The sequence below is a fragment of the Perognathus longimembris genome, chromosome 19 (genome assembly GCF_023159225.1).
Source record: "Perognathus longimembris pacificus isolate PPM17 chromosome 19, ASM2315922v1, whole genome shotgun sequence".
Lineage (NCBI taxonomy): Eukaryota > Metazoa > Chordata > Mammalia > Rodentia > Heteromyidae > Perognathus > Perognathus longimembris.
In genome coordinates this window covers 7,567,983-7,582,034 of record NC_063179.1, presented here as the reverse complement: position 1 = coordinate 7,582,034, position 14,052 = coordinate 7,567,983, and the positions used below count along the sequence as shown (strand labels likewise).

The following is a 14,052-nucleotide window of genomic DNA, read 5'->3' as shown; positions in this document are numbered from 1 at the left end:
AGCTGTGTTGGCTCACGTGGTAGAGCACTAGCAGAGGCAGTGTCCAGGCCCTGAGGTCAAGCTCCATAGCCAGTGCAGAAAAGGAAGAAAAAAAAAATCAAATGTGGATACTGATTTTATACACCACATGCTCATTCTGTTTATTGAAGAAGCAATACAAACGTAAGGGAGAGCCCCAAATACCTTGTTTAGTAAGTTACTTACACATTAGAAAGAAGTGGTGTGTCATTTTAAAATTTTTTCTAAAATTTAAATTTGGGGCTGGGAATGTGGCCTAGTGGTAGAGTGCTTACCCAGCATGCATGGAGCCCTGAGTTCGATTCCTCAGCACTACATATATAGACAAAGCCAGAAGTGGTGCTGCGGCTCAAGTGGTAGAGTGCTAGCCTTGAGCAAAAAGAGATCAGGGACAGTGCTCAGGCCCTGAGTTCAAGCCCAAGGACTGGCAAAAAAAATAATAAAATTTAAGTTTGTAGGGGCTGGGAATGCGGCTTAGCGGTTGAGCGCTTGCCTAGCATGCATGAAGCCCAGGTTCGATTCCTCAGCACCACATAAACAGAAAAAGTTGGAAGTGGCACTGTGGCTCAAGTGGTAGAGTGCTAGCCTTGAGCAAAAAGAGGCCAGGGACAGTGCTCAGGCCCTGAGTTCAAGCCCCAGGACTGGCAAAAAAAGAAAATTAAGTTAAAAAAATTTGTTTACTTAGTGGAACTCAAAACAGATGGACAAAGTACCTCCAAAATATCGATTGCCAAATGAACTAGCGAAGAACTTCTAAAATAAAAACGATCAAAATTAAGACCAAGAATACTACTTTTCCAATGATGCTAAGACACACTGTCTTCAACAGCAGCAGCTGAAACGTGAGCCTGTTAACCTATACCTTTATAGGCTGGAGCTCTGCCTCCTGTCTCAGTGGGCTGAAATCCAGATGTTGACAGGGCTGCGTGCCTTCTGGAGGTTCGATGACTGTGTCACTGGGCCTTTTCCAGTTTCCAGAGGCCTCCCGCACTCCTTGGTTCATGGCCCCTTCCTCTTCTTTCAAAGCCTGAGCATTGGAACAACTCTGAATTGTCTTCCAAACACATTTCACATCTCATTTGACTATGACACTCTTCTGAGTCTCTCTTCCGCCTTTAGGGAGCAGGGCCAGCTAGATAGTCTAACCTAGCCTCATTTTGTTCCTCCAAACAGCAACTTAGTACCATAATCCCACCCACAAGCTGCATTCCCCTCTGCCATTTCTCCCAATGAGTTCACAGGTTCTGGGGTAGGGGTCACGGCATCTTCGTGTCTGAGGGTACGGCCTCCCACACTGACATTCCACGTGTAAATAAACACTGGCAGCCTCAGAATTGTTGTTCAGTTGCCTCAATCTATGGAATTGATCTTTAAAAAAATCTAAGTGAGGGGCTGGAGATATAGCCTAGTGGCAAGAGTGCCTGCCTCGGATACACAAGGCCCTAGGTTCGATTCCCCAGCACCACATATACAGAAAACGGCCAGAAGCGGCGCTGTGGCTCAAGTGGCAGAGTGCTAGCCTTGAGCAGGAAGAAGCCAGGGACAGTGCTCAGGCCCTGAGTCCAAGGCCCAGGACTGGCCAAAAAAAAAAAAAATCTAAGTGACACCTATCAAGCTGGGCAGATCAATAGTAACAACAGATGCAGAAACAAAATCAACTGTACAATAGTACAAAGTAGTGGTTATTTGTATGTGTATCAATGTTTGTATGTAAACACATATACATAAACACACATACACATTCTTTTAATGTTAATCCAATGATTGTAGAAAAATTAAAGTACAGCAGAGATTCCCAGGATAATGCTTATAAAATATTGCCATGTTTATGAAGATCCAAAATCAGCCCAAGGTGAAATTCCTACTGTAGAACACAAAGGTCAGAGATAAGGAAATTCTTTCCAGGTTAGCCATTTCCCTCTACTTATTTTCTTTTCTTTCTGTCGTCTATATTAAGTTTCGCTGTGTCTTAAAGGCCTGCCACGATGGGAAGTGACCAGGTCAATTGACCTTGATGAAAGAGGTCAAACTTCTAATTCCCAAATGTATGAGTGCAGCTACATTGGAGGAAATCGCTGAAAAGAAAAGGAAAGCCATTCGTGCATCTCCTCCCCAGTGGACTTGCAATTCCCAGCAGAGGGTCCTCATTCCTTCCACAGCTGAAATGCTACCTTGGTTTCCTGGGGGAAATACTTTGGTTGCAAGGGTGACCACTGTCCCTGGTGAGAGCCAGCGCCTGGCCCACGGCAGACTTAAAAGACAGGAATGTGGTAGTGGCGGTCATTCTCCGTCAACAGAGAGATCTCAGGCCACTCCCGGAGCGGCTCCTCTGGGTAGCAGACGGCAAAGTCTCTGGAGTTAAACTTGAACAATCGAAACACTTTTATCTTCACTTCAAGGGAATATCCAAGTATAAACATATCAATCTGGGGATGAGATAAAAGAGAGGTCAGCAGTATGAATTTTAGAATTCCTGTCTCCCACCACCATGCAGCGGGGATGAAGGGGGTGGAGTGAAGGGGGGCGTCAAGGAGGGGGTGTTCTGCAGCTTATGAAATGATCTACTTGTTTACAGACCCACCCATAAGCCCTTGAGTGGGCTTAGGGGAAAATGTCCATTGTATGGAAGGAAGGGGACATCTCTCTAGTGTGATGAAATCATAGGAAAAAACTGTTAGGCAGGGGGGAAATTACACCTTGTATACATGTGCCCACACTGGGCCTTGAACTCAGGGCCTGGGCACTGTCCCTTAGCTTTTTCACTCAACGCTGGCACTTTACTACTTGTTCCTCCTACTATTTACTTAGCCTTTTAAGTAGCTAAGATTACAGGGATGAGCCACCAACACCTAGCTCACTTTATCTTTTTTTTTGGGGGGGGGAGGTCAGTCGTGGGGCCTGGATGCTGTCCCTGAGCTCTTCAGCACAAGGCTAGTGTTCTACCATTTGAGCCACAGAACCACTTCCAATTTTCTGGTGGTTAAGTGGAGATAAGAGTCTCACAGACTTTCCTGCTTGGGCTGGCTTTGAACCGCAATCCTTCTGAGTAGCTAGGATTACAGGTGTGAGCCACCAGCGCCCGGCTTAACATTATTTTTAACCAGTTTGTGTAGAACTATCAGACAACTGTGTCCACTCTCTAGGAAGCAAAAGAAAAAAACAAAACAAAAGAACCCTTTTCCAAGGGGGGAGAACACTTCCTATGTTTAAATTTTCTGATAATCCCTATTTATTGGCCATAAGTAACCAAATGCTTTCAGGAAGCTATACAGCTCTCAAAATCGACTTTCTCCCCGCTAACCTGTACATGGGAACCTGCGACCCAGGGGGCAGGTCAGCCGCTTTCCAGTTCTGCTGCCTCAGGCAGGGGGTCTGCAGACCCCAAGACAAGCGGCGGACAGCTGGGAGGTTTGTCCCTCCTTCTCCTCGCGTGGGGCCAGTCACACGAGCCGGCCACCTCTGTACAGCTGGCTGTATCCCGCTGCACGGAACCCCAGAAGGTCCACACGTTCACAACACGCCCAGGAGGGTCCCCCCTCTCCCCTCCCCCCACTTACCTGCTCTAACCCATGGGTGTCGCCCACAGAATTCAGGTGATTCATCATGAAGCTCAAAGGATCCGCAGATGTCTCCCTGGAAAACAGCAGTCGGAACAGCCCGGGGATGCTCTTGTTCGTTTTCATCTGTTCATAGACTTCAGTCACGTGATACAGCATGGTGAACTTCAGTGCTTCGTAAAGCTTATGCTCCAACACAGCGTTGGAGAAAAGGATGTTGCACCGAGCTCCTCTCTTGTGATAATCTTTAACGCCACTAAATTCGGCCCACTAAAAGGAGGGATGCAACAGGAAAGCTGAATAGAGCGACATATTACTGTACAAGTATTTTTCTGCTTTATTTTCCAAGTTCACATCTCTTATTGGCATCAATTCGTTGGACGATGGGGTTTCACTGGGACACGTCTGTCACAGTGGCTCTTCCTCAGACTCACCCCTCTGTCCTGTTTCTCGTCCCCTCCCCCTTCTCTCTGTTCACACAGGTAACAGGAAGTCCTTGACCGTGTTCCGTCCTTTCCCCTCTCAGCTCCCCATGCCCACGCCTGCCGTTCACCTTCCTAGCGGAGGCACCGCCACACGTTTCACCACGCTTGCATACACAGCGTTTCCATCAGACGGACCCCTGTCTACGCTCACCTTCGACATCCCCACGACCCCACTCGTCAGCTTCCAGCGAGTTTCACTCCGTGATCTTTGTTCATTTACAGAATGTGGTTAGATGCTGTTCATCCTCTAATCCTCGCACCCCTCCTCCAACAGTCCCCATTCTAGCAAAATAAGCCCGAAAGGAATGGATGAAAGGAGAACTTGGTCATGTTCTTTGTTAGTACGGATTTTTTAAGCATAGGTACACTGCGGTGGGCCACTCCTGCCCCTCCCCCAGCCCGAGTGTCTAATCCCAGGCCTTCGGATGGTCGCTTGCAGGTAGAGTGGGACTGGTGACCTCACAAGAAGAAGCAGAGCTGGGCGCCGGTGGCTCACGCCTGGAATCCTAGCTACTCAGGATGCTGAGATCTGAGGATCGCGGTTCAAAGCCAGCCTGGGTGGGAAAGTCTATGAGACTCTTATCTCCAATAAAGGTGGAAGTGGCACTGTGGCTCAAGTGGTAGAGCGCTAGTCTTGAGCAAAAGGACCTCAGAGACAGCATCTAGGCCCAGAGTTTAAGCCTTAGGACCAAAAAAAAAAAAAAGGGAAGCAAACAAACTGTTACTACCTCCTCTGTGCTACGCAAGGACACAGCATGAAGATACCTTCCTGTAAACCAGGAAGAAGGCCCTTCCACCTCCCACCTGCTGACACCTGAGCTCAGGTTTCCAGCCTCCAGAACTGGGAGCAATAAATATTTGTTGTGTTTTGTTTGTTGTTTTTTTTGTTGTTGTTTTGCCAGTCCTGGGGCTTGAACTCAGGGCCTGAGCACTGTCCCTGGCTTCTTTTGCTCAAGACTAGCACTCTACCCCTTGAACCACAGTGCCACTTCCGGCTTTTTCTGTATATGTGGCGCTGAGGAATGGAACCCAGGGCTTCATGCTGGGCAAGCACTCTATCACTAAGCCACATTCCCAACCCCTACACATTTGTTGTTTAAGCCATTCAGTTTATGACATGTTGTTCTAGTACCCTGGGCTGTATTAAACACACACACATATACACACATGCACATATTACTTCCCCAACAAGCTAGTTTAAATAAAACGTTTTTCGCAAAAGCATCACCTATTACCTAAAACACTAAGAGAGCCAGTACTCTAGAAATGCTTCAGACAGTCGGATTATGAAGAGATATTCCAGCAAATAGTGGTAGCGTTCTTTAGCCCTTCCCTATACCAGGACACAGTTCAAAGCACTCCTTACATATTAACTCACTGAATCCTCTCTCACAATAACCACCAGGGTATATACTACTCCTAATTCCCTTTTACAGAGCAGAAAATGATGGCTCAGAGAAGTGAAGGCATTCCAGGTAAGCCAGCTAGTATGCTCAGCGACTCACACTGAAATTTATGTCATTATAAAAAGACAGCAGAACCTATAGTTAGATTGCTGCATCTTTGCCATCTCCAACTTCCACATTGCAGAGCGGTCTTTCAGAGTCCCTTGTCTGAAACTGGCCAAACTTTTTCAAGGGAAACAGAGGTAGACGACTGGTTGGGTTTCCGGGCCCACCCTTGGAGACGAGGAAATCGTCAGCTGCAGAAGAGAGATTCCTGTTTACATCTCTTACTGGCTTACCTCTGGAATATATGCTTTTAGATCCTGAGTCCTTTTGCTTCTTCCTCTAAATGCTCACCTGTGTTTTCAATAATTCCACACATTTACGTAATTTTCCATACACATTTGAGCCTGTATACTTCTCAGGACCAAAACTGTATTGCTGGATCCAATTACAGCCTTGGGAAAATAGCAGTTTTTCAGGAAGCTTGAAAAGGAAGTGCACACCAACAGTGGTTAGTATCTCCACATTTGTCGCATACAATTCGCAGTAGTCACAGCCCACAATCTTGTCTCACCTCGAAATCTGCCTTTACCATGACTATAACAACAGTATGTACAAAGCGTGTATTTCCTAGGTCCTGTGGCACATGCCTATAATCCCAGCCTCTGGGGCAAGAAGATCCAGGGCTCAAGGCCTGGGCTATATACTAAGACCTTGTCTAAAAACTCAAATCAGATAGCTTATAGTCATCTTATTCTTCAATTTGTGGATAAAGTGATTTTTAAATGACAATCTTCAGCATTTCACACGTGATAAAAATAATATGGCCATCAAGTAATCTTTCTGTATAAGGTGCTACATTTGCTGATACATCCCTTTGCCGACTATTTGTAGGTGAAATCTATTGCTGGCTGAATGCAAAACGGCCATATCACTTAAAAAATCCATTTAGTAGTTTCTTATAAGGTTAAACATAACACCTACCATAGCACCGGGCTATCTAACTCCTAGGTATTTATACAAAAAATGTAAACTAATATTCATACAAAATCTTGTACAAGAATTTTTTTTTTTTTTTTTTTTGCCAGTCCTGGGCCTTGGACTCAGGGTCTGAGCACTGTCCCTGGCTTCTTTTTGCTCAAGGCTAGCACTCTGCCACTTGAGCCACAGCGCCACTTCTGGTCATTTTCTATATATGTGGTGCTGGGGAATTGAACCCAGGGCTTCATGTATAGGAGTCAAGCACTCTTGCCACTAGGACATATTCCCAGCTCCCCCCCCCCCTTTTTTTTTGCCAGTCCTGGGGCTTGAACTCAGGGCCTGGGCACTGTCCCTGGCTTCTTTTTGCTCAAGGCTAGCACTCTGCCACTTGAGCCACAGCGCCACTTCTGGCCATTTTCTGTATGGGTGGTGCTGGGGAATCGAACCCAGGGCTTCATGTAAACGAGGCAAGCACTAGGCCACATCCTCTTGTATAAGAATATTGATGACAACTTTACTTATAGTTGCCTAATACCAGATACAATCCATGTGTCCTTCAACTGGTGAATGAGGAGTTACATTTGCTAAGTAATATCACACCAAACAAAAAGGGAAGAATTACACATCCATGGAACAACATGAAAGAGTCACAAATACACTTCACTATGGGAAACGGGCAGAATCAGAAGATTACATACTGGATGATTCAAGGTATATGACATTTGGAAAAGGGAAAATGATAGAGACAGAAAACAGATTCAGGGGTTGCCAAGGACTGGAGGTCTAAACCAACTGGCAATAAGAGGTATACAAGAGCATTTGGGGAACATTTGATACACTGTATGTGTGTATGTATGTATGTGTGTGTATGTATACACATATGTATTATGTATGTATTCCCCCACCTCTCTTTTCCACCAGGACATGAACTCAGAGCGCCATGCTCTTGGTTTGGCTCACAGCTGGTGCTATACCATGTGAAGCATAATTCTCGTCTGACATTTTGCTGGTTAACTAGAGATGGAGTCTTGTGAACTTTCCCGCCAGGCTGGCTTCAAGCTATGACCCTCCAGGGCTTAGCTTCCCGAGGAGGTAGGATTGCAGACGTGAGCAGCTGGCGCCTGGCCACGACCTGCATTTATTAAAACTCATTTTCATGTAGACCTCCAGACTTAAACGGACAGAGGCTCCTCAAGGAAAGACAGGAGCATTCAAAACAAATGGGTGAGCTGGGCATTGGTGGCTCACGACCTAGAGGCTCAAGAGGCTGAGATCTGAGGATCAAGGTTCCAAGCCACCCCTGGCAGGAAAGTCCATGAGACTCTTATCTCCAATGAACTACTGAAAAACAGCTGGAAGTGCAACTGTAGCTCAAGTGGTACAATGCTGGTCTTGAGCACAAAAGCTCAGGGACAGCACCCAGGCCCTGAGATCAAAGTCCTAGGACACACACACACACACACACACCAACACACAAAGTGAATAAAACTGCTTTTTTTTTTTTTTTTTTGGCCAGTCCTGGGCCTTGGACTCAGGGCCTGAGCACTGTCCCTGGCTTCTTCCCGCTCAAGGCTAGCACTCTGCCACCTGAGCCACAGCGCCGCTTCTGGCCGTTTTCCATATATGTGGTGCTGGGGAATCGAACCTAGGGCCTCGTGTATCCGAGGCAGGCACTCTTGCCACTAGGCTATATCCCCAGCCCAATAAAACTGCTTTTGACTATCTTTCTGAAATGGTTTATCTGCAATCTGAGGAGACACCGAGGACTAACGGGCCTCTCTCTGCCCCTCGGGCGCATGGTCCTCTGTGGACAAAGCTGTTCAGAGAAGACCAGGAGCCTGGGAGTTGCGGGTGTCCCCTGGGACAGTCCTGGGCCCCAGGGTGAAGACATACCTTGACAATGTCCTTTTCCTTCATCCACGAGGGGAAGGAGAGGCCCTGGCTGAAGATCTGAAACAACACGGAGCGCAGGGCATTGTAGTTGTCCTGCTTGACCTGCCGAACACACTTGATGTGGTGCCGCCAGAACAGCTCCTCATGAGCCTGAGAGGAAGAGTCCACCGAGCAAGAGACCGAGAGTAAGTCCGTGAACGCACTGAGGAGGCTCATTTACTCCCAAAGAAAGTGGACAAAAAAGTACGAGAGCTGCGCCCACTGCTGCCTGTCATCTTCCAGGAACACTCGTGTGCAAGGAACTATCTTAGATGACTAATCCCAGAAGACTAATAACAAAGATAATCTAATTAAAACTGCTCTAGACGCTTCTGCTCTTGGTGCTTTTGTTTTTTCAATTTTATTTTTATTATCTTTAAACTGTTGCACCACTAGAATACTTTTAAGAGCATAGTAAAGATTTATTTTCCTTTCTCCCCCTCTCCCTCCTCCCCTTTCTTCTGTCCTTCCTTGTTTCCTTCCTTCCTTTCTTTTCTTTTGTGTGTGCTAGTACTATGGCTTGAACTCAGGGTTCATGTCCTTGCTTGACTGGCACTCTACCACTTCAGCCACGCCTCCAGCCCAACATCTTGCTGGTTAATTGGAGACAGATACAAACTTATCTGTCCTGGCTGCCTTTGACCCATGATGCTGTGATCTCAGCCTCCTAGCGAGGAGTCCTTGGCGTGGACTTCCCTGCTCAGCCCGTGTTTGTGTTTTGCCAGTGACAAGATGGGGAAGATTGTCAGGAACAGCTACTAAAATGAAGTCAATGGAAAAATTCTAAAACTTGTCAAAATATTTATGTTCAGGGAACTGACGCTTTCACGGATGAGTCTCCACTACGCCTGCGGATGTGGCACAGGCCAGGAGAGACAGAAACACAGCACAATGCTAGACTTTTCTGAATTACAGACCTAATTCACCTAGGTATGCAAAGGCACAGGTCAAAGGTCCAAGGCCAAAGTCTCTTGAAAGAGAGCCACAGTTGTCACTTGTGCCCTATTTGGCGTTGGTGACTCCGAATGGGATGTGTCCGGAACTTGCTTGTCTAGGTATTCCACGACCTCCACAGACAGACAGACTCACCTTCCTCATCAGCTTGGCCCGGGGGGTGTCTCCCCTCCACTCTCTGGCACAGTAACCGAGTAAATCAACTTCCGCCTCCACACTGAGGTTTCCTGGACAAAACAAAATAGAAAAGGCAGTTCCCTTCTCCTTTCTCCTCTGTGCGAGCCTTCTCCACACCTTCAAAACAGGGAACGATATGGCTGGAAAGACTTACTTTTGAATTTTCTCTGCAGATATCCAATCCACCTGAAAGAGAAAGGGGACCATAGCAAAATGAAGCTTTGTACCACGAGGGCATTTTTGAAACGTAGTGATGTAAAATAACCTACCATTTCAGCCAGTGCCCTAAGCCTAAATGCAGCCCTCTGAAGTAGAAGAGGGTGGCTGTCAGGAAAGCAGCCGCCAGCGTCACGGAGCCCCTCGCCAGGCGCCAGGCGCGTTCAAGAGCTTGGTTTGTAACTAGTGTCCAAGAATGTACTTGGTCGTTTCCTACAAAATGAAGAAGAAGAAAACATGCCACAACTCTACAAGTTTGCTTTAAGCTGTGCGGGTGTGACTGATAAGAGACACAACCTCTATAAAATATACACGCAGCCAAGCAAGCACATGTTGCCTACAAAATGGCATCACTAATCCACAGCACATTTCTAAAGGATCCCAAGTATTTAAGTATTCAGAGATCCAACTCAAAAATCAAATAAATATCCAGTTCTCCCACAGTGTCATGATTAAGAACATATTATATAGGATACAAAATTAAAAAAAAAAAAAAGAATAATGCAGCCAGGCACCGGTGGCTCATTCCTGAGATCCCAGCGACTCCGGAGGCTGAGGTCTGAGGACCACAGTCAAAGCCAGCCCAGGCAGAAAAGGTTATGAGACTCTTATCTCCAATTAATCACGCAAAATAAGAAAGAAGCAGAGCTGTGGTTCAAGTGGTAGAGCACTAGCCTGAGAAAGCTCAAGGACAGCACCCAGGCCTTGAGTGTAAACCCAAGACCAGCAAATAAAAAGGAGGGGGGGGAGGAAAAGGAGGAGGAGGAGGTACATAAAGTATGGGCTTCCAAATTCCACGACTGTACCAAGTTTTGTGAATGTGGCAACCTAATTCTTTTCATCACCAATTTTCTTGACTTGAAAATGAAGATCTAAATACAGATCCTACTGTGGACAAGTGAAAGTTTGAAAGTACCTGTACAGTGCCTGACACACACCCAAATGGTGCGGAAGCCACCCTCAACTCCACAACGCAGTTCAGCCCAAATGCATGTCAGACCAGCAAACCACGTAACCACTGGGTTCCAACTTTGCCCACTGCTGTGCTGTTGAGTCACTGTAGGCCATAATACATGGCGTCACTTTATTTGCCGGAACAAGTGGCTCAGAACGGCAGGCATGCAGACGTCATTTCCACAACACGGACCGTGTAAAAGAAGAGACACAAGATGGGTCTAGATATGCACCTTAGGATGTGCACTGTGAGCTCTGACTGGACCACAGAGAAAAACGAACGATGCACTTGCCAACTGCCACTGGTCTCGCGAGATTCCCCAGACCTTCTGCTTAAGCATGCCAGATGCTGAGGTACAAATGACAAAGTGGATTTTTGAGCGGTGGCCAGCCCTCGGGGGCTTGTGGCAAAATAACTTCCTCCATCGCACAACATTTAGGGAAGTGTGATCAGCAATATGGAATCTATTATTCTGATATTTTTTTCACTGCCTGAGTACTTAACATGCATTTTTCACTCAGTCAAGAATTTACCTGAAAAAAAAATATTACTAGCAAATTAAAAGTATATATCTAGTTACTTACGAGGACATTTTCAAACAAGGGTCTCCGTATTTCAAACCATTCATTAGCTATTTAAATCATTATATCACTGTCACCTAGAAATCTAGTAAGGCTCCTTACGTTCAAAAATGAAAGGCTACATTTCCTTTACACCTGTAGATTTTTCGTTTCTGTGTGAACTGGTATTAAGGCTTGAACTTCGAGCCCGGGCACGGTCGCTTCGCTTTGTAACTCAAGGCTGGAGTTCTAGCACTGGGCCACCGTTCCTCTTCTGGCTTTTTGGTGGTTAAGTGGAGATGAGCGTCTCACAGACTTTCCGACCCACGCTGGCTTCAACCTTACTTGACAATGTAGAGAGGGAGGCTCCGCCTCTAGGTTCAGTCATCTCATGGCATGAAAAGAACACAAGGGAGCATGGCGGGGGCAAGTTGTGGCAAAGAGTGCCAAAACCTGGAAGTGTGCACTGTGAGCAAGGGCTCCAACGTGCTGCCAGGAATTAAGGACATGATCCTCCGTCACACGTGTCGACAGACACAAAAGCTCGAGTTTCCTTGTCATTCTTTCGCACTAAATGCTCGAGTGCTGGCTAAAATGAATCTATAATACTGTACCGTGCATTGTGATGCTGGAAGTTTTACTGACTTTGTCCCATGCATCTCCCCCAACCACCAGTGAAACCCAGGCCTCACCCTCAGAAGGAAAACTACTTCAGCAATTAAGATGCTGTTGAGGAAACACTCCATGTCCTCCTAAAAGCAAGCAAGCCAGAGGCCTCTGACACTGCAGCCCATCTGTGATCGCTCCAGCTAAACACGACAGACAACTGCTGTAACGACAAGAAAGTACTGCTTTTCTTTGCATTCTTTGGGGTTCCATCCTCCACCCCATTCTCTACATTTCAAAGCTGAAATAATTTAAACAGGAAAAAAAAAAACCACACCTACCAAACCCTGAAAACAAAACCAAAAGTCACTGAAGAGCCGGAAACAAAGTGATAATGCAGACAACAGGTCCCCCCACCCCCAGGGCCCGGCCCGGGTAACACACTCTGAGGAAAGCTCAGCAGTAGCCTCGGAAACTTCCAGCTGTCGCTGGCCCACGATGGCTAATTCTTCACATACCCGTGGGTTCTTCAACTTCAGCTACTTCCTCATCACAAGCTTATTCCTAGCGCGGCAGTTTCTCCCTGCACACATCCAGCCCAGTGACTTCCTCCCAAGCAGGGTAGACCCAGCATCAAACTAAGCCAGAAGGCTGGAAAAGGCGACTGAATTTACATGTCTACTGTATCACACAGAGAACAGACTTTCAGTTAAAATTTCCCTACTTAAAAAAAAAAAAAAGGTAAGGTAAAAACAAATAAGCAACAGATGTTTCGGCCTGCTTTACTGCCCTATGATGGTCAGAAGTCAACACTACCTTAATTACTCTTCGAAATGGTGAGGTCAAAAAAAACCTAACTTTTGTATTTTAGGCATTAAGTCTGCTCAATTAAGCAGGGATAGCCCTTTCGCTTAGTAAGATATGAAAGCCAGCTACAAGATCATTATCGCTGAGGAAGAGAATCACCAAGTGGAAAGTTTTTTATCACGAGCAGTAAGACATTTACCCGTAGCCTATCACGCGAGCCTACTTAAGCTGTTACCACAACCCCACAGATGGGGCATGGCTCACCCAGGGGTCCCCAACACACCCATAACCTAACAGGAAATTGCTCCCTGCCTCACCGAGACATGTGCTTTTCATAACACCCTCAGTCAGAGCTGTCTTCATTTTACTGGGTACATCCTGTAGGCGTGTTAAAAGCAATTCGGCATTGTAAAAGGAAGCTTCGTGTTCTAGTCATGTTCGGGATTTTAAAAGCCCGCCCATAATAAAACCACCAAAGCCGTGGGTGGGATGTGCTCTGTGCAAAAGTAAGCTGTCATTCGTCCTCCATAAAAACACAGAATTAAAAAAAAAAAAAATGAGCCCAAACCTTTTGTCTTCATGCTGCCATTTTCTAGTTCAGGATCTGGGATAAAGCTGCCCCACTGGCTGGAAGAAAACCTCCAAAGCACTGCCCGCAGTGGGTGTTGGGCCCCCCGCCCCCAAATCGCAGCTAGTCAGGAGGTTACAACCCGAAGATGCAGCTCACGCCAGCCCAGGCACACGCATTTGGAAGCCTCTTAACTCCAGTGAACCAGCAAAAGCAACTGGGAGTGGAGGTGTGGCTCAAGAGGCAGAGCCCCTGCCACAGGCTGGAAAGGCTGGGCGATAAGCTGGGAGTTCGAGCCTCAGGACTGGCACAAAAGTAAATAATGTAAAGAACCAAACTAACTAAAAAGCACTATCCAAATGCGCACTATACCTGCCATGGACCCCACTCCCTTTGGTGGGAGTTCATTTTCTTTTCGTGCATGCACGTGTGCGTGTGTGTGTGTGTGTGTGTGTGTGTGTGTGTGTGTGTGTATGTATACTAGGGCTTGAACTCAGGACCAAATACTTGATTTTTTCCCCCTGAAATCTGGCACTCTGTCATTCGATCCACACACCTACTCCCGGCTTCTGGGGGGTTAATTGGAGATAAGAGTCTCACAGAATTTTCTGCCCAGGCTGGCTTTGAACTGGGACCCTCACATCTCAGCCTCCTGAGCAGCTAGGGTTACAGAAGCGAGCCACCAAGCTCCAGCTATGACAGCTATAATCTTTTGCAGAATATTTCTCCCCTTTTCCTTCCTTGCTCCCCCTCGTCCTGGCTCCCCTTGGTAGTGCTAAGGCCCAAAC

At 46.6% G+C, this 14,052-nt stretch overlaps 1 protein-coding gene across 1 annotated transcript; it reads right to left on the bottom strand.

The window, feature by feature from the left end:
• Window positions 1-1,608: 1,608 nt before the first annotated feature.
• Window positions 1,609-11,851, bottom strand: Otulinl (OTU deubiquitinase with linear linkage specificity like). Its single transcript, XM_048368064.1, has 8 exons — window positions 11,629-11,851; window positions 9,822-9,981; window positions 9,707-9,738; window positions 9,511-9,602; window positions 8,383-8,532; window positions 5,863-5,991; window positions 3,576-3,845; window positions 1,609-2,444 (listed from the first exon to the last, which is right to left on the bottom strand). Exons 1-8 carry the CDS (start codon window positions 11,669-11,671, stop codon window positions 2,271-2,273), a joined length of 1,050 nt encoding a protein of 349 aa, XP_048224021.1. The 5' UTR covers window positions 11,672-11,851; the 3' UTR covers window positions 1,609-2,270.
• Window positions 11,852-14,052: the final 2,201 nt, after the last annotated feature.

Excerpts from the sequence above, each read along its gene's own strand:
- Otulinl (XM_048368064.1), bottom strand. The coding sequence starts at position 11,671 with ATGACTGAACCTAGAGGCGGAGCCTCCCTCTCTACATTGTCAA. Across the intron at positions 9,739-9,821 it reads TTAGGGCACTGGCTGAAATG|GTGGATTGGATATCTGCAGA; the intron begins GTAGGTTATTTT and ends TTTCTCTTTCAG. Across the intron at positions 9,603-9,706 it reads TCTGCAGAGAAAATTCAAAA|GAAACCTCAGTGTGGAGGCG; the intron begins GTAAGTCTTTCC and ends TGTTTTGTCCAG.